The sequence below is a fragment of the Esox lucius genome, chromosome 5, assembly GCF_011004845.1.
Source record: "Esox lucius isolate fEsoLuc1 chromosome 5, fEsoLuc1.pri, whole genome shotgun sequence".
In the NCBI taxonomy this organism is placed as follows: domain Eukaryota; kingdom Metazoa; phylum Chordata; class Actinopteri; order Esociformes; family Esocidae; genus Esox; species Esox lucius.
The window spans coordinates 16,419,569-16,438,332 of NC_047573.1; the positions used below are offsets into that span (position 1 = coordinate 16,419,569).

Consider the following 18,764-nt stretch of genomic DNA (forward strand, 5'->3'; position numbering starts at 1 on the left):
TCAACACAACAGTGAATACCATTGTATACATATAAATATAGTAATAATACAATATTTAGTATACTAGAACATGTTTTGATGACAGTTGTGTCATGGTCACTGCACGTCCCCTGTTTGCTGAATACACACAACATCTCATCTATAACAACAGTTTTTACAAAGGTACAAAGACACAATGGGAAATTTCCTTCAAAATACATTTTACTGTCGTTTTATTTTTTACAAACTAGTGCAAATACATGCAAATAGGAGATAGAGGTTATACAGCAGCTTCGGATGGGACAAACACCAATTGATCACAATATATTGGTTAATGATCTCTTATTCATTCAAGGTTGTCCTCGTGTGGTGGGCTATCCAGTTTAGGACGACACAGACACTGACATAATGTCAGATGATCCTGTTTTCTCTTAAGGTTAATGATAGGATTGAGGGATGTTCAACTAATCCTGGATATGTGCCTATGGGCATTCTCTACCCGGAAAGGGAACGCGTTTGAGTTGCTCCTAATCCACTTACACACATTCATTATTCAACAATACAAAACCACTCAGTCAAATCTGAGCACTTATAAAGATGCTACTCATACTTCCTCTCACTGATTTCTACATAAAAGATTCATCCCGTTTCTGGTAATACTTGACGATGATATTCGATATGTATTGATTGCCTAAAACTCTTTTAAGTCGTAGCCTAAGATTCGCTAAGTTGGGTAAAAAGGATAAGAAAATGTCTAACTCCATGAGGCTTGGTAAGACAAAATTGTTGTTCTATTTAGTTAAGAGCTTCAATAATTTTCAGAAGCAGCCACAGGACAATTTAAATACAGCACAAACATCAGTCTGGACTACAGATGGCACATCCTATAGCAACACTATTTATTCCTGGTGGGCCAGTGAGGACCAGGAGTGAAGCAGAACTACCTATGACAAGAACGGAAAGTGTTTTCAAACACAGCTTAGAGTCACTTTCTTTTCACATCTATTAGATACTGAAGGGAACTAGTATGGAGACTGGCTTTTCTGTCATCAAACCAAGAAAAGAGAATCTCTGTTTTCTCGCTACCCAGAGATCTATCAACATGAGACTCAGTTCCCAGCGGAGTGGCATTCGTACGACCAGGAAGGACCCATGCTGTTCTTCTTATCACCAAGTCACAGTAACCAGTACACAGTACAAACTGAAGCCTAGAGACAAAAAGCCCTTTGAACTGTGGGAGTGTCTTTTCTACTCTGGATTCATGGTTCACCTTGGTGAGTTCTCATTGCCATCCAAAGTCCTGGCCAGCCATCTGATAGAAACGCCTGTTGTGCGGTCTGTAGAACTCCCTAAGTCTCTGGATTACATCCGGGTCAATGGGGGCATGTATCCGCCCCTTAGTCTTTCCCAGGCAATGGGGCTTGCTGCTGCCCTCCGGCTTCTTCAGACAGGGGAAACCTTTTGTCTTATTGAAGTAGAAGTGCTTGTCCGTCACAATCCTCTGGAGGCCCAGAAAGTCCTGGACTTTTCCTAGTTCTCCGGCCGGGTCAGAGATGAGGCCCTCCCCACTGACCAGGTGGATCTGGGCCAGTGGGAACCAGGCCAGCCAGCGCTCCAGGTGCTGAGCATACAGTCCAATCCACAGTGGGCTCCACAGATCATCAATCTCACCTGTATCAAGACAAGACAGCCACAGTTTCTAAACATTCAGAGAGAGAGAGAGGACTGAAGGCAGACGTACCAATATTTTCTGTGTGGGTACAGCATTTGGATTAGGAAAGTAATTGTTTTTGTGTCTTTAGTTCAAGCATTTATTCATTTATAGATCTGCACAATTTAAGATGTGTCACTGTATGTTACCATTAGTGCTGTTCTTGAAGGCAAGGGTCTCGAAGGCAGGGATGTTGGGGGTTTTGGAGATGATCTGGGTGTAGTCGGAGATGGCCCTGGTCACAGGGTCTCGTACCACCACAATCAGCTTTACATCACGTGACATGGAGTGGACACGCCCTGGCGTCTCCATGGTAACAAAGTAACGAGGTGTCTTCTCGATGACAACCTGTCCATCCAAGGCCTTGGGCATCATACTCCTGGAGGATGGTAGGAGGGAGTGGGAGAAAGAAAAAGAGAGAGATATGTTTAGAGATATGTGAAATGGTTTACATTTGAAAGGCTGAACTGTAATGATGTGATCTGGAAATTATTTTTATTAGTAAAAACAATCACCTGACAGTGTTAGCTATAGCTTTATTTCTCTCCAACTAGCTAGATGATGGTCAGACCTGAACATTGTTTTAACATACATCAGTAATGGATCCTGTCTCAACCAATGAGGGACAATAAGATGAACACACACATACACTGACAAATACAGTCCCTGGACAAAACAACACCCACTTTTTATTATAAAATGTTGTGTCAGTGCATCAGAGGGTCATGTATCAAAAGTAGTGTCAGTGCCTCAATGGGTCATGTATTAAATACAGTGTCAGTGCCTCAGAGGGTTATGTATTAAATGTTGTGTCAGTGTCTTAGAGGGTCATGTATCAAATGTAGTGTCAGTGCCTCAGTGGGTCATGTATTAAATGTTGTGTCTGTGCCTCAGAGCGTCATGTATTAAATGTAGTGTCAGTGCCTGAGAGGGTCATATATTAAATGTAGTGTCAGTGCCTCAGATGGTCATGTATTAAATGTAGTGTCAGTGCCTCAGATGGTCATGTATTAAATGTAGTGTCAGTGCCTCAGATGGTCATTTATTAAATGTTGTGTCAGTGCCTCAGATGGTCATGTATTAAATGTAGTGTCAGTGCCTCAGATGGTCATTTATTAAATGTTGTGTCAGTGCCTCAGAGGATCATGTATTAAATGTTGTGTCAGTGCCTCAGAGGATCATGTATTAAATGCTGTGTCAGTGCCTCAGAGGGTCATGATTCCAGGATGAATTCAGTTTCTCTAGGTTTCTTCTGTTGGGTAATTAATTGCAAAGCCAACGCTCAACAATGAGCTCCAAGAAGCTTTCAAAAGAACTAAAAAACAATGTTATGGATAAAGAAAAATCTGAGGATGGGTATAATACAATTTAAAAGGCCATGAATATCCCTTAGAGCACAGTCAGGAGCATTATAAAGAATTGAAAGATAGGATAAGGAATGACCCCACTAGATACTGCCTAGATCAGGTTGTCTCTCCAAACTGGATGACAAACAAAGGAGACTGCTTAGAGAGGCTACTAACAGGCCCATTGTAACTTTAAGAGAGCTACAGGTTTCTATGGACAGGACAACAATATCCTAAGCACTCCACAATTCTAGCCTGTATTGTAGGGTGGCAAGCTCACTTCATCTCATCTGAAGTGCCAATGAAAAAACGACAAAACCAAAATTGCTCAGCTTTTTAGGCCTAAATTAAGCATTCCATTTACACAAACAAAGACACAGGACTATAGAAACAGCCAGCCCATCCTATCATCTCGACACTAGCAGATGGATCTCGTTAAGCAGCATTGCCTCCTGGGACCAATCGGATCACACGGAGACCCATGTACAGCTGTCACACACACCTGCCACATTCCTCACTGAACGCACCTGATTCTCTACCGTTGCCGGGTCACGGTTCCATTACAGTGATTGGGGGGAAATCAATATAGTCACATATTGGGAGATTCATTTTGACGATACATCGCATGTTGTTAATAATAATGCACGTGTGTTTTTTCCTGGCTCTCTCTTCTCTCAGCAGGTTCATGCTAAGCAATACGTAGTGGAACATCAAATGTCAATAGACTCCCAGTATCAAATCAAAATGCATTACAGACTCGCAATAAACAACGCAGAGCACATAAGTATGGAGGTGATAATGTAGTACTGCGAGGTCTCTGGCCAATCCCAGCACTGAAGAATGATGGGATCTCTTTTGTCGGACAAAGACAGGACAGGATGGAGGGACGGAGGGGTAGAGAGAGGACAGAAAGAGGACAGGATGCTCTGAGTGTCTTCTGGTATGAGCATGGATCAGGTTTCAGCTCTGAACACACCACCCCCCACACCCATCCAACATGCCCCCTGCAATATGACCGTCTATCAATACACTCCTCCCCCAACCTGGCTCCAGTCTCACACACACACACACACACACATACACACACACACACACACACAGTATTTAGTCTTCATAAATACCCAAACACTTTCAATACATCCATTTCTCTACTAAGTCACAGCTTACACACACACACACACTTACACACACGCACACACACACACACACACACAGTACATTATCAGTGATTTCATCTGAGAGCTGGGAGGTGAGAGTAGCACTTAGCATGAAGACTTCCCTGTTTACCCCTGAGCCACCAGGAGACACACAGTCTACCCCACACACACACACACACACACACACACTCTTTCAGCCTGCTAGCCCTCTGGGGTGTGTGGTCAGCCCCTCCTGTACTCCCTGTTACAGTGCCTACCAGTGTATGTGCATCTATGCCAGTGACCAAATGGCTGGAGATGTCATGCTGAATGAACGGAGCAGATAAAGGAGTAATGGAGGGTACAAGGGTACTTCCATTAGCCTTCTTACAGAGTCAGAACCAGTGAGTCAAAACGGAACTTAGCGTCATTACCTCAACATAACAGCAGTTATCGCAGACAGAGCTGGTTCTCTGTGTTTATGAGCATGTCCTCTATGTTCCTGAGCATGTTCTATGTGTTCCTGTGCACGTTCTCTTTGATCCTGGGCATGTTCTATTCTATGTGTTCCTGAGCGTGTTCTCAGTGTTCCGGAGCATGTTCTCTGTTTTCCTGAGTGCATTTTGTCTGTGTTCTCTGGGAGCATGTTCTCTGTGTTCCGGAGCATGTTCTCTGTGTTCTCTATGCTGTTAACATTGTCCAGCAGCCTGGCCAGTCTCTCCTGTGTATTGTCTGTTTCGCCGTGGGTCATGCTGCAGGATCAGACATGCACTGGATGAAAAGGGAGATTAGCACATTAATACCTCTCTCCTGCTTGCCTTTAGTCAACCACTTCACTGTCTTCGTGTCTCTGTGGAGCTCCATTCACCACCCTCCTCTAATCCTGGGCCATTGGGACTGACCCAAGATGACCCTAGGTGTTGATCCCAGTAGACCGGGGGTGTGATATGTGTGTGGGTGAGAGGAAGGGGTACAGTGAGCCTCTGGGTCTCAGCTGGCCTGAGGGTGGCAGGTGGGGTTTTGGGGAGCCTCTGGAGGCCCATCAGTACTGTCACGTGTGTGTGTTTGTGTGTGTGTGTGTGTGTGTGTGTTGGACCGTGCACTGTGTGTATATGTGTTATTACCATTGTGAGGCAATTACAGTGTCTATGACAGACAATCGGGCGCCAGAGACCTTCATACTACGATGATGATGAGATGAGACGATTCATTAAAACAAGAAGGTGATGGAAATTGAAAATATTTAGCCTATACATGACAATTGCCATTATTTCAATATAAAAAAAAGTAATGAAATAGTTATGTTATTGATGCTCACGGGTTTGTGCATTTGTGGGTGTGTGTCGGACTGAAAGCCCACTCATTCATTCCCCTGCGCTAGGGACCATTAAGGCTCCAGTCAATTGTAGTGTTGCCCTGTCCACTTCCAGCAGACATCCATCATACCAGGGCCCAGAACCCCCTACCTCCCCTTCCCAACCCCCCAGAGAGAGCCTTAATGAGGGCTAGATCACCCAGGCCGTCTGGGCCTTATGGAGATCACACCCAATACAGTACAAGGGTGGTGATGGGCCACACCTGAGCCCTGATTTAATACAGCCTACATTATTACAAGAAAGTTCACCTGAAATTCAACTAAAACAACTTGTGAATATTTCCTAAACAGAAATAAAATAAATGTATTAAATATACACCAAAACTAATATTGTGCTAGAAAATTAAATAGAGTAACAAACGGTAGCAGGGAAGAAATCCTCTCGGTAGCTAGCCAAGCCCAAGGGCAAGTGATGCGTGAACAATTGTGTCAGAAAATCTGAATTACCCAGTGGTATGAGGAAAACAGCAAAGCTCCATAAGGGATCATAAATGAAATATGAACGTCTTAATCATACTAAAACCAAATAAAACTAGTAAAACAAGATTAAAACAAACAGTAACTAAAACTTAACTGAATTTCAAATAATACAAAAAAATTAATAAAAAAAGAACATAAAAACACAAAACCATAACAGCATTTGGGACACAATCATGCACCAAAACCAGTGCAACTATGCACACTTTTGCAAGAGAACCTAGTTAATTCCATATCTAACACTAGAAATGTATTCTGATTCACTTACAAAATAGCCCAGCTTCACTTTCCCATTCAATACCTATATTTTAACAGAATTAACTATTTCCTTTCCTGTCAAACGTGATATCCTCTAACACACCCTTGCAGAAAATCTCCTTTGTTTGGCAGCCATTCTTAAGCCATTTGCATGGCAATTATATTACTGTGTATAAACACAGACACATAAAGCGTCAAGCCTAAACAAAGCTCAGGATCCACGGGTATGAACTGATACTCAGTTTTTAACAAGTTAATCTGAATTGCAAATTAACCTCAGCCATGTGAGAACATGTGACATCTGGAAGGGCACTAGATTGATGTCTGCCTTTTAAATTCTGATGGGCAATACCTATTCCAGATCAAAATCACCCACTTCTGGGCCTCAGAATGTCGAATTATTAGAAAACAACTCAAACTGATGACTAGCCTTGGTCTATACCTACGGTACTGCCATATGAACCAAGGGATTCATAAAAACAGATTGGTACTGCACAATGAATCAAATTCACTGCAACAACAACAATAGAGGAACCTATCTGAATCTCTGGGCATAATGTACCCTACAGTAAGGGCTCCCCATTTCACTGCGGCAGGAGAGAATGGTAACGTCCGACCCCTGAAGAAAACACAGCAGCAGACACAGACTGGCCTGCCTGCAGTTCCCAGTACTGGGAGAACAGGGGCTAACCCCTATGACATCGCCCGGGGGTGAGAGAATGTTCACACGTGCACTATGTGGCTCCCATAAACACTGCTAACCCTTTGACCTTTTATTTACTCTTTACTCTGTAACCTCAAATCTCTGGTTTATTGATGATAGGATGCAATCCTATCATCAGTAGTCTTCGTCCCTTCATTCACTTCACACAATCCATCCACTATTAACCTGTAAAACCTTCATACACAGCACGAGGAGAGAGAGAGAGAGAGAGAGAAAGGGACAGGCAGACAGATGGAATGTCGGAGGAACCGACAGACAGGTGAACAGACAGACAGACAGACCAGCAGACAAGCAGATAGACGGACACACAGACAAATGTACAGATAGACTCAGAGATGGATAGACAGATGGACAGAAGAATAGAGAGAAACAGTGTGAATCATTCAGTGACACAGAGAAAGAGGCAGAAAGATGCAGCCTGTCGGCACTTGTAACTGAAACCTGACCTCTGAGCGTGTCTGAGAGGATTATTCCACTCCAGGATGAGACTTCCTGCTAATTGTAACTGAATCCTGTACTGACCATAGATAACAAACACACACACAATGATCAGCGCAAAAAGCCTTAGTTCTCAAATCAAGCCAAGGTCAGGCCTTGAGAGGGAAGTAAAGACATTGATCGAAGAAACAATGTGGATTATAAAGCATCTACTCTACATCTCACTGCTGCCCTGACCCTGTCCAGACACTAAGCCTATATCTTTGCCTTAATGGATGGGATTGTTCCTTATTACTACTAGTCAAGGCATATATAGCATACACAACATATACAGGCATACACAGCATACACAACATACACAGGCATATATAGCATTCACAACATACACAGGCATACACAGCATACACAACATACACAGGCATATACAGCATTCACAACATACACAGCACACACAATGTACACAGCACACACAGCATACACAGCATACACAGCATGCACAATATACACAGGCATACACAGCATACACAGCATGCACAATATACACAGGCATACACAGCATATACAACGTACACAGCATACACAACGTACACAGCATACACAGCATACACAACATACACAGCATACACAGACACACACAATGTACACAGGCATACACAACATACACAGCATACACAACATACACAATATACACAGGCATACACAATATACACAGACATACACAATGTACACAGGCATACACAGACATACACAACATACACAGCATACACAACATACACAATATACACAGACATACACAATGTACACAGGCATACACAGACATACATAACATACACAGCATACACAACATACACAATATACACAGACATACACAATGTACACAATATACACAGGCATACACAATGTACACAGACATACACAATATACACAGGCATACACAATGTACACAGGCATACACAATGTACACAGACATACACAATATACACAGGCATACACAATGTACACAGGCATACACAATGTACACAGGCATACACAATGTACACAGGCATACACAATGTACACAGGCATACACAACACCAAGCTCTGTGTAAATGGAGGTGGACCCAGTGATCCCCCGCCCCACTGTGTAATGAAGTGGTGTGACTGGGAGCACATCATTATCTATGAGGGTAAACTGACCTGGGGTCAGGGGTCAAACTGACAGGCCTGACACTCTCAGAGACTCATCTGGTCCTGGGGATGGGACAATCTGCCGTCACACTGGGACATCACTGACACACACACACAAACAAACAAACAATGGAGATGTGGTGCTTCATGGCATGTGTGTATACGTGTGAGTGTGCGCGCGTGCGTGTGTGTGTGAGAGAGAGAGAAAGAGAGAGAGACAGCAAAAGAGAGATAAAAACAATAAAAAGGAACAGATTGAGGAAGGGAGAGAGGTGTGTATGAGAAAGAGAAAGAGAGAGGTGTTTATAAGCCCTTACACATGTTTGTATGACCTGGTTAGTGACCTCGTTATCCTAAAACACAGAAAACAGAACCTCTAACTCTCAATTAATCTCCTCTACGGAGCCTTTAATATGAATACTGATACTGATCAGTTCTGTTGCATAGGGGAATCAAGTCACCAGTTCAACAGCATACTTTCGCCAATTAAATGTATGAACCCAATGTTTACAGTGTTTATATTTCACGCACACAGGACCAGGATTAATGTTTTGGGGTTAAGGTTAGTGATATAATTTATATATATTTAATTTTATAACTTTTATTTTTACATATATTTTATCCCAAATTCTCAACCATAAATACTCGATTATGGCCTTGCTTTGTCATGACAAATCCAAAGCAGGGGCAGGATTGATGTTTCTTCCCAACGCTTCTCACCAAGTCCCACTACAGGCTGGTACCTACGTGTTGTGGAGAATAATCCCCAGTTAATAACTCACAGACACCCTACCTATCACAAGGAGTCGATAAAGCGTGACATGACAAGCAAGCCCTTTCTGACATCCATCCATTCAACACGGACATTGCTCACCAGAATTGCGCCGCCCGATCTTAAACTGTCTGTCGGTACACTGCAAAAAAAATTTACTTCTTAAAAAAATCTGTATTTCAGAATGACAGTAAAATTCGGTTTTAATTAGATATAAAACCTTAATTTAATATTTGTCCTGTAAAATAGCTGGAAAAGTAGGTTATGAGGAAACACAAAAATTATCTGTTCTCCCACAGATTGATTTGTGGTTTATAAAAATAAATTGTAAGACGGATTTCTTTTTTATTATCGATATCCCTGCATGCTTTATGGCTGTTCATTTTGTTAATGTTTAATTTTGTTGTAATTGAAAAGAAGGTGACAGAGCTTTATTTTTTTGTACCATCTTCTAATGTAAGTACAGTGTTTGGAATGTTTTTGGGGGATTATGATTGTGTTTGTGTGCCAACCATAGAAATGAAGACAATTCTATTTTGTTTGCATTGCTGCTTTTTGCACTGTTCTGGTAATTTCTGAAGAAGCAGAGCTCTGACTTTTGCATATTTCAGCCGACCTAGTGCTTGGTAGACGATGGTACGGCATACGTTGTCAAAAACAAGTAACTGATGTATAAATGCAATTAATTTGAAAGGCAAACATTTATAAACGTGATAGAAGTCAGGAACAAAACAGATAATTTGGGTGAGAAAATGTGTTCTTGCATTGCAATTACAGGAATATACTTTATTGGAAGTAAAGTACATTTCTGTTTTTCTACAGATCAATAATGTCATTTTGTTTTACAATATAAATCTGTCTTTTTCTGGAGTCGGTGCTGCCAGAAATGTTTAACATTTCTTTTTTTTTTACAGTGTATGGATTGTATTTTTCAAAGGGTAATCAATTGCAAGTCCTAATTTTAGAAAATGAAATAAATTGTGTGTGTTTGTGAGAGAGAGAGAGAATGAAAGAGAGACCCAAAAGGCTAGAAATACAAGTATACATGTGTGTGTGTGTGTGTGTGTGTGTGTGTGTGTGTGTGTGAAAACAAGCATGTGTATATGTGTGTGTGTGTGTGTGTGTGTGTACATGTCTGTGTGTTGGTCCATAGGATCAGTATGAGACCCAAGCCAGCTGACTTTGATAACATCTGGCCTCAGCTGCAGAGATGATTGCACTGTGAGAACTCATCCAGGCCCTCCCAGCACATAAAAACACATGCACATACAAACAAACACATATTAGCATAGCCAGATGGCAGTGTGTCTTCGTGCTACCTAACCCTCCATGTGCTGGCCATGGATATTACTTGATATGCCAACAACCAATAAACATCCCTAGATTTTTTTCTCTTTCTGTTATAGGCTACAGTGGTTGAAAATGCAAATGGTTCCGTGAAAGTAATTACCCAAGTCCAACATGCAGGGGATCCACATTTCATGGACCAACAGACCACATCTTTAATGAAGTCACAATTATGACATAATACTAGTCATAATATTCAGAGGCACATGCTGATACCATTTTTTAATTACCAGGCAAATCAATTAAGAACAATCTCTTATTTGCAATAACTAATAACAAAGCCAAAGCTCTCAGTGCATTCCAATGGCTATACACCTGCATGGGTAAACTATGGACCCTGACTAACAGTCCTGAAACATTTAAGTTAAAAACACCATTCAAAATCTATAACATAGAGCATGTACATCAGTCTGGAATAGTTTGCTTGTATACAGCTTTGGAATTAAAACCATTTAAATCAGAACTCAGTGGTTGCCATGGCACCTGTAACAACCAACGCAGAAAGATCCTGTACATTATTAACGCATATTTGTAAATGTGTAAAGTCAATAACGAAATAAGTATAGTTTAAGTTTGGTTTGTGTCTCTTTCCTGCCTTATGTATTTGGTGTCAAAACATCTCTCCTAACCTTGCTAGCTAACAATGATATACCTAGTTTGTTTTGACATAAATCCGCAACCCTATTTTTTGGATTTTTTTACGGTCACATACAGTGGGGAAAACAAGTATTTGATACACTGCCGATTTTGGAGGTTTTCCCACTTACAAAGCATGTAGAAGTCTGTAATTTTTATCATAGGTACTCTGCAACTGTGAGTGACGGAATCTAAAACAAAAATCAAGAAAATCACATTGTATGATTTTTAAGTAAATAATTCACATTTTATTGTATGACATAAGTATTTGATACATCAGAAAAATATTTGGTACAGAAACCTTTGTTTGCAATTACAGAGATCATACGTTTCCTGGAGTTCTTGACCAGGTTTGCACACACTGCAGCAGGGATTTTGGCCCACTCCTCCATATAGACCTTCTCCAGATTCTTCAGGTTTCAGTGCTGGGCAACACAGACTTTCAGCTCCCTCCAAAGATTTTCTATTGGGTTCAGGTCTGGAGACCGGCTAGGCCACTCCAGGACCTTGAGATGCTTCTTACGGAGCCACTCCTTAGTTGCCCTGGCTGTTTGTTTCGGGTCGTTGTCATGCTGGAAGACCCAGACACGACCCATCTTCAATGCGCTTACTGAGGGAAGGAGGTTGTTGGCCAAGATCTCACGAAACATGGCCCCATCCATCCTCCCCTCAATACGGTGCAGTCGTTCTGTACCCTTTGCAGAAAAGCATCCCCAAAGAATGATGTTTCCTCCTCCATGCTTCACGGTTGTGATGGTGTTTTTGGGGTTGTACTCATCCTTCTTCCTCCAAACACGGTGAGTGGAGTTTAGACCAAAAAGCTCTATTTTTGTCTCAACAGACCACATGACCTTCTCCCATTCCTCCTCTGGATCATCCAGATAGTCATTGGCAAACTTCAGACGGGCCGGGACATGCGCTGGCTTGAGCAGGGGGACCTTGCGTGCACAGCAGGATTTTAATCCATGACGGCGTAGTTACTAATGGTTTTCTTTGAGACTGTGGGCCCAGCTCTCTTCAGGTCATTGACCAGGTCCTGCCATGTAGTTCTGGGCTGATCCCTCACCTTCCTCATGATCATTGATGCCCCACGAGGTGAGATCTTGCATGGAGCCCCAGACCGAGGGAGATTGACCGTCATCTTGAACTTCTTCCATTTTCTAATAATTGCGCCAAGAGTGCCAAGCTGCTTGCCTATTGTCCTGTAGCCCATCCCAGCCTTGTGCAGGTCTACAATTTTATCCCTGATGTCCTTACACAGCTCTCTGGTCTTGGCCATTGTGGAGAAGTTGGAGTCTGTTTGACTGAATGTGTGGACAGGTGTCTTTTAAACAGGTAACAAGTTCAAACAGGTGCAGTTCATACAGGTAATGAGTGGAGAACAGGAGAGCTTCTTAAAGAAAAACGAACAGGTCTGTGAGAGCCGGAATTCTTACTGGTTGGTAGGTGATCAAATACTCAGGTCATGCAATAAAATGCAAAATAATTATTAAAAAATCATACAATGTGATTTTCTGGATTTTTGTTTTAGATCTCTACATGCTTTGTAAGTAGGAACACCTGCAAAATCGGCAGTGTATCAAATACTTGTTCTCCCCACTGTAGCTCGTTTGGAGGATTGCAATGGGTGATAACCTGGGAAAGATTAATTAATTGCAGTCTGGTGACTCCTTTGTTTGATGCAGGCTGTTTAATGCCGGCTGTCATCATTAAGTCATTGGAACTAAAAACAACTCAAACTCAAACAATATCAAGTCATCAGCAACAGAGATATTGCAGTCAAACTTCCAGGATTGTGAAAAGCTTTGAATGCAAAATAAACAGTGGTGCCTTTCTGCCAATCGACAATCTGCTAATTTCAACCCAGTTTACCAACCTCCGCTCAAATTACTGCATATTGATCCCTCTAGAATATTGGGAGACTGACCTCATTCAAGACTGAGTCCAGAGAAGTTGCAGTCAGAGAGTTGGCATGGCAAAGTGTTGTTGAGACACTTTGAGTAAAGTTAACTGCTTCCTGGCAGACCCTGGACTACCTGCTTATTTCCCACTATTGACAACCCCTCATAGCTCATCTGTTTCATCCACTGTAAACTCCCAAAATGCTCAACACTCAACACATTTTGTCACAGACTCTCCCAGTGCAGCTCCACCATCTTCACCTCACCTGCATCGGTCTGAGTCGCCTGCCTTCTAGTTGCCATCATTTCCCTACTCCTCACAACACCCAGTGCTCTTGAACATACCCGGACTGTCTTGTGGTATTCCCACCTGTTTCGCATTACCCATTAGTGTGTTAAACATGTTCCATCCCCCCTTGTCCTTTGTCGAGTATTGTTGCATGTCTCGTTTTCTTTTAGCTTCAGACCAGTTTAGCCTAGTACTTAACGCATGTTGCTATCTAAGCTTTTTCTAAAGAAAGCGCATAGCGCTCTATCGCTCTTGTGGCGTGTTTTCAGTTGGGCCTCTGCCCTCTAGGTTTATTGTTTTGTTTTCCTGGTTGTGTCCGGTCCACATCCCGTCAGGATAGCGATTCCATTCATTGTTCAAGGAATAAAGACTCTTCTAGTTCTGCCTCCAGTTCCCTTCATTATAATGTGACACATTTTTGTAGTCCATACCAAGGCGATGCCTGTTTGCCACTCAACAACAAAAAAAGTCAATAGTGTCAAATTGGAAAATAAAATCTATAAATTGTTCTAAATTAATTTAAATCCAACCCAAAAATAACTGACTGGATAAGTAGCTCCCATACTCAATATTTGGTAGAGGCACCTTTGGCAGCAATAACAGCCATGTATAAATCTCTACTAGTTTTGAGCATCAGGAGACAGCAATAGTCCCCATTCTCCTTTACAAAAGTGCTCAATCTGGGGACATTCGGGACAATCTGAGGAAGTTATATGGGGACATTTAGTGAATTGCAATTTTCAACACTTTACACATTTTCCCAATTTGATTGAGGTCCGTTTTTTGACTGGGCCACTCCAGCCCTTTGACTGTTAGAGATCAGTGTTTTCAATATTACACTTATCACCAATTAGAAGGTGCAGTCTGTGTCGAACTATTCATTTAACTGCTCATTCAATGCAATGGTGTTTGCAGCGTTTGCTATGCAGTGCCATAGCTGGTTAGTCAAAATTTCTCAACACATGAGGTATATTTTTTCCCACATTAAGTTTGTTTACAGGCACCTACATTGAAGCCGATACTTTTATTAACCATGCTGTTGTGTATGTGGGACAATATATTGGCGCCATCCCTAACTTGAAGCAGATGCTAGCAGTTGCAGTGTTAACTCAAAGTAACACTGAAAAACCATCAAGTACTTAAACAAAATTAGTCTAAAAAAATATATATCTACAAAAATACCTACAGGACTGGCAAGAAAAATTATTACAGACGTACAATGCATGCATGTTGCCTCATGTGAAGGGCATATCATTCACCTTTTTTTTGTTGAAAATCACATAAGTTGGCGATATTTCACATGACAATATCGCAATTTCGATTATATTTTGATTATTTGCGCATCCCTACTTGAAGAAGAATCTTCTCAGAAGTACCAGGTCACTTGAACACTTCATCATGTTTTATTCAAGGATTTCTCTCTATTTTGCTGCATCCATTTTGCCCACTCTTTCACAAGCTTTCCAGGACCTGATACAGAGAAGCATCCCCATAGCATGATGCTGCCACCATCATGCTTCACAGTAGGGATGGTGTTCTCAGGACGATGTGCATTATTAGGTTTGCGCCAAACATAGTGCATAGCTTTGAGGCCAGAAAGCTCTATTTTGGTCTCATCAGACAATAGAATCTTCTTCCACATGGTCTCAGTCTCCTCCATCCCTTCTGGCCATTTCATACCAATATTTAATGTAAGTTGTTTTCTTTTTCCACTTTCCCATAAAGTCCATGTTTGTAAAGCTCAAGGGCTATTGTTGCAGTAAGCACAGCTCAGCCATGAAAGACTGTAACTCTTTTAGAGTTGCCACAGGACTTTTGATGGCCTCCCTGACTAATGCCCTTCTCCGTATACTTAGTTTTTGAGGATGTCTAATGTAGACAGATTCTAAATAACGGACTACTATCCTTGGAGGGATATTCAATGCCTTAGAAATGTTTTCATATCCTACCACTGATTGGTGCTTTTGAACCACTTAAAAACAACAACTGTGGGACCTTCCAGAGACAGGGGTTTTTAACCTGAAATCATGTGAAACACTTTGATTGCACATAGATGAACTCCATTCAACAAATTATGCAAGTAAAGATGTTTGCGCCACAGGTCATTCAGGTGTGTCATAGCAAAGAGGCAGAGTTTTTATGCAATACATTTTGGGGGAATGATTTAACAAATTTGTTTTATATTGGCAATTAATTTAGAACCATTTGCTAATTTTATTTTTCACTTAGACATAATATCATTTTATTGTGTTGGCAAAACAAATCCTAATTAAAACAGTTTTTGATTTCATGTTGTAACAGAATAAAATGGGGTTCAAGCCAGTTGAATACATTTGAGTGCCACTGTATATTTTTTGATAGGGTAAAACCATTGCAAGTTACATTCGTCAAGATCAAATGGCTATATATAAATGTTTACTCTAACAATGGATGAACCGATATTGCCACACTTATGGGTTAAATTGAATGAATGAATTAACTTAATATCATGTTAACCAGATGCCATCAAACAGGCACCAATTATCTTCTACCTGTTAATATGAAGTAGTATCACCTTACACTCTCTCCCACACGCAAGCAAACACGCACAGGCAGAGACAGACACAGATAGTGCTTGACATGGGATAAAATAAGTGCAGGAAATGACAAATAGCACATTAGACTGTGTTCATCAAAACGTATGTGTTAATAAGGATGGTTGCATTAAAGTAGCCTGCCCCAGACTTCCCAGGCGGCTCTTTTGACTAAACAGGAACGCTGTGTGCCTAAAATAAGGAGTACCGGAACGCTGTTCCGGACCGTTCCCGCCCAAGTCAAGCGCTGGACACAGAACAAATCTACATGTTATCTCATAACACGACTTGTTATCTTATATTAGCAACGTATGTAATTATTACGACTTGCTATCTCTTTTGAACTACTATCACATAACTCAGTCCAATACAATAGCCTATGTTTTGATACAGGTGCGGGTTCACTAAGGCAGAATTAGCTTATGTTTTTAATGTTCTAAGAAGCATTCAAAATGTATCACATACAAATGGAGCCGTATGGTAGGTAGGCGATTAGGCTGCTTCAATTCTGCTTGTTTGCAAGCAGTAATTGTGCCCTTGACCAGCGCTTTACCCTTATTGCTCATTTACACCGCTCTGGATAAGAGCGACTGCTAAATGTCAGAAGGGTGATATGTAGACCTACCTGTACCAGTTCAATCCTCGTGCGTAATGCCGATCAAAGAAGTGCGGCTCAGAGCCTAGTGCGCGGATGTCGGGGTGCAGCCTGAGAAATTCCAAAAGAGCCCGCGTGCCACCCTTCTTCACCCCAATAATGAGAGCTTGAGGTAACCGCCGGGTCGCCGTCCAATCTGTACCAGAGTTATTCGTCACCAAATCGGGCGTTTTTGTGCTCCGCTCTCCAGCCCCTTGGTATCCATCTTCGTCATGGACGGTTACAACGTCCTTGTAAAAGGTCCCGTTTCGCTCATGATACCAACCTGGTAAGAGAAACTCTCGGGCGGGTCTGTTGGAGATAGTGTATTCTGTAAGATCCGATTCACAGCATCCCGTCAGGAAGTAGAAGACAGATACGCAGATTACTCCCAAAGACAGCATGACTAGAAGTTTTTGGAGGACTCTCCTGATGTCTCTGTCTGTTGGGCTATTGTGGTGAAAAGCTGACATCCCCTTCCCTCAGAGACCCATCCGAGGAGGGCCATTCTACTGCATGTCCAGCTCACAAGTCTTCAAGACTTTGGAAAAACTAAGAATTTCTAAGTCCCTTCGACAAAATAATGTGAAAAGTGATGCCTCTGCTTTAATTCCAAAAGACTTGAACAAAGTTGACTGCGTGCCCGCGTGCCATCTTACCTTTTGCCGGTTCATTATGCGCGTCTTAACATTGAACTGCAGTTATAAACCCTAGTTCCTATTGCATCCCCGTGTCTCGATCAAATTATGAATTCCTGTATTCTGTCCAGATATCCTCCCACTCAGTCGATCCTAAAACATTGAGAATATAGCCCACAGCTTTTAATAACCGCTGAGCGATTCTTCTCCCTACGAGGCAACCCGTCCCTGTCCGTGCATCTCCTGGGACTACGCGTCCTGTGGTCTTTTTCTCGTTTGTTCTCTCTCTCTCATCCTGAATTCGTTCAGGCAAGTGTGCTCCAGCGCTCTGTATTAAACGGATGACTTTGGATTGGAGGGGTCATGACCGAAATTGAGTTAAATTCCAATTAATTTTATTGGAAAATGTTAAATAAACTTAATGCGCGTTCAGGCAGAGATAAGTGAATAAATACGTTATGGTGAGCTTGTGCCACATGACCATTCTAAAAATTTGTCAGCAATTATGAAGTGATTGAATTTGGCATTTAGTTTATTAACAAAAAATACACCAGACATCAAAATGTCTTTAGATATTTGGGGCATATTTTCAACAGGGTTATCTGTTCAGTGCAGCACATAGCTATCAGGAATCAGCAAATTTCTATTAATTTACTTAAGAATATAACAGCTATAGAGGCTGTGAGTGACAAGTTGAGACATTGATAGGGAAGAATTAAAACCTGGTTGACTGTTATGTTTTGGTATTAACTCCATCTGGTTAAGCCTTAATGTTTGGGAAAGACTGAAAACAAAAGACTGAGTCCTTTCTCACTTGTCAAGCACAGGGACACAAGCCTCAGAGTCAGAGACAGCGCTTAACATCCATTCCCATTGCCACACAGGACACCCTGGCATATTCTCAGCCAAATGTACTGTAATTATGCCTACCATTGCCAGTAAGGGCAGACCCAGACAAATGGGAAATGTTGCTATGGATCTGTGTAGATCCTGTGAGTGTACAGCATATGTCTACTCCAGTCCCTGCAGGATGTCAGGGGGAAGTTGAGCACATAATGGGTTTACTAGTTAATATTAGTCCAGTTACTGTGATTGGCGGTGGCCAAAGCCTCCTGATCCTGATCCTCTGCAGACCAGCCGTGGAGACTACCAAGTCCTCCTGACCAAGTCCACATCTCAGTAGATTAATTAAATCCTGATCCTCTGCTGTCGATGGGTGGAGACTCCCATGTCCTCCTGACCAAGTCCATCTCTGACTAGAATAACTCAATCCTTATCCTCTGCTGTCCAGCCGTGGAGACACCCAAGTCCTCCTAACCAAGTCCACATCTCAGTAGACTAACTTAATCCTGATCCTCTGCTG

At 41.9% G+C, this 18,764-nt stretch overlaps 1 protein-coding gene across 1 annotated transcript; it reads right to left on the minus strand.

Moving 5' to 3' along the window:
- Positions 1-183: 183 nt before the first annotated feature.
- Positions 184-17,884, minus strand: hs3st3l (heparan sulfate (glucosamine) 3-O-sulfotransferase 3-like). Its single transcript, XM_010865454.4, has 3 exons — positions 16,755-17,884; positions 1,840-2,069; positions 184-1,650 (listed from the first exon to the last, which is right to left on the minus strand). The coding sequence occupies exons 1-3, from the start codon at positions 17,234-17,236 to the stop codon at positions 1,262-1,264; spliced, it is 1,101 nt and encodes a 366-aa protein (XP_010863756.2). The 5' UTR covers positions 17,237-17,884; the 3' UTR covers positions 184-1,261.
- Between the last annotated feature and the right edge of the window lie 880 nt (positions 17,885-18,764).

Excerpts from the sequence above, each read along its gene's own strand:
- hs3st3l (XM_010865454.4), bottom strand. The coding sequence starts at position 17,236 with ATGTCAGCTTTTCACCACAATAGCCCAACAGACAGAGACATCAGGAGA. Across the intron at positions 2,070-16,754 it reads CGAGGATTGAACTGGTACAG|GAGTATGATGCCCAAGGCCT; the intron begins GTAGGTCTACAT and ends ACCATCCTCCAG. Across the intron at positions 1,651-1,839 it reads CTTCAAGAACAGCACTAATG|GTGAGATTGATGATCTGTGG; the intron begins GTAACATACAGT and ends GTCTTGATACAG.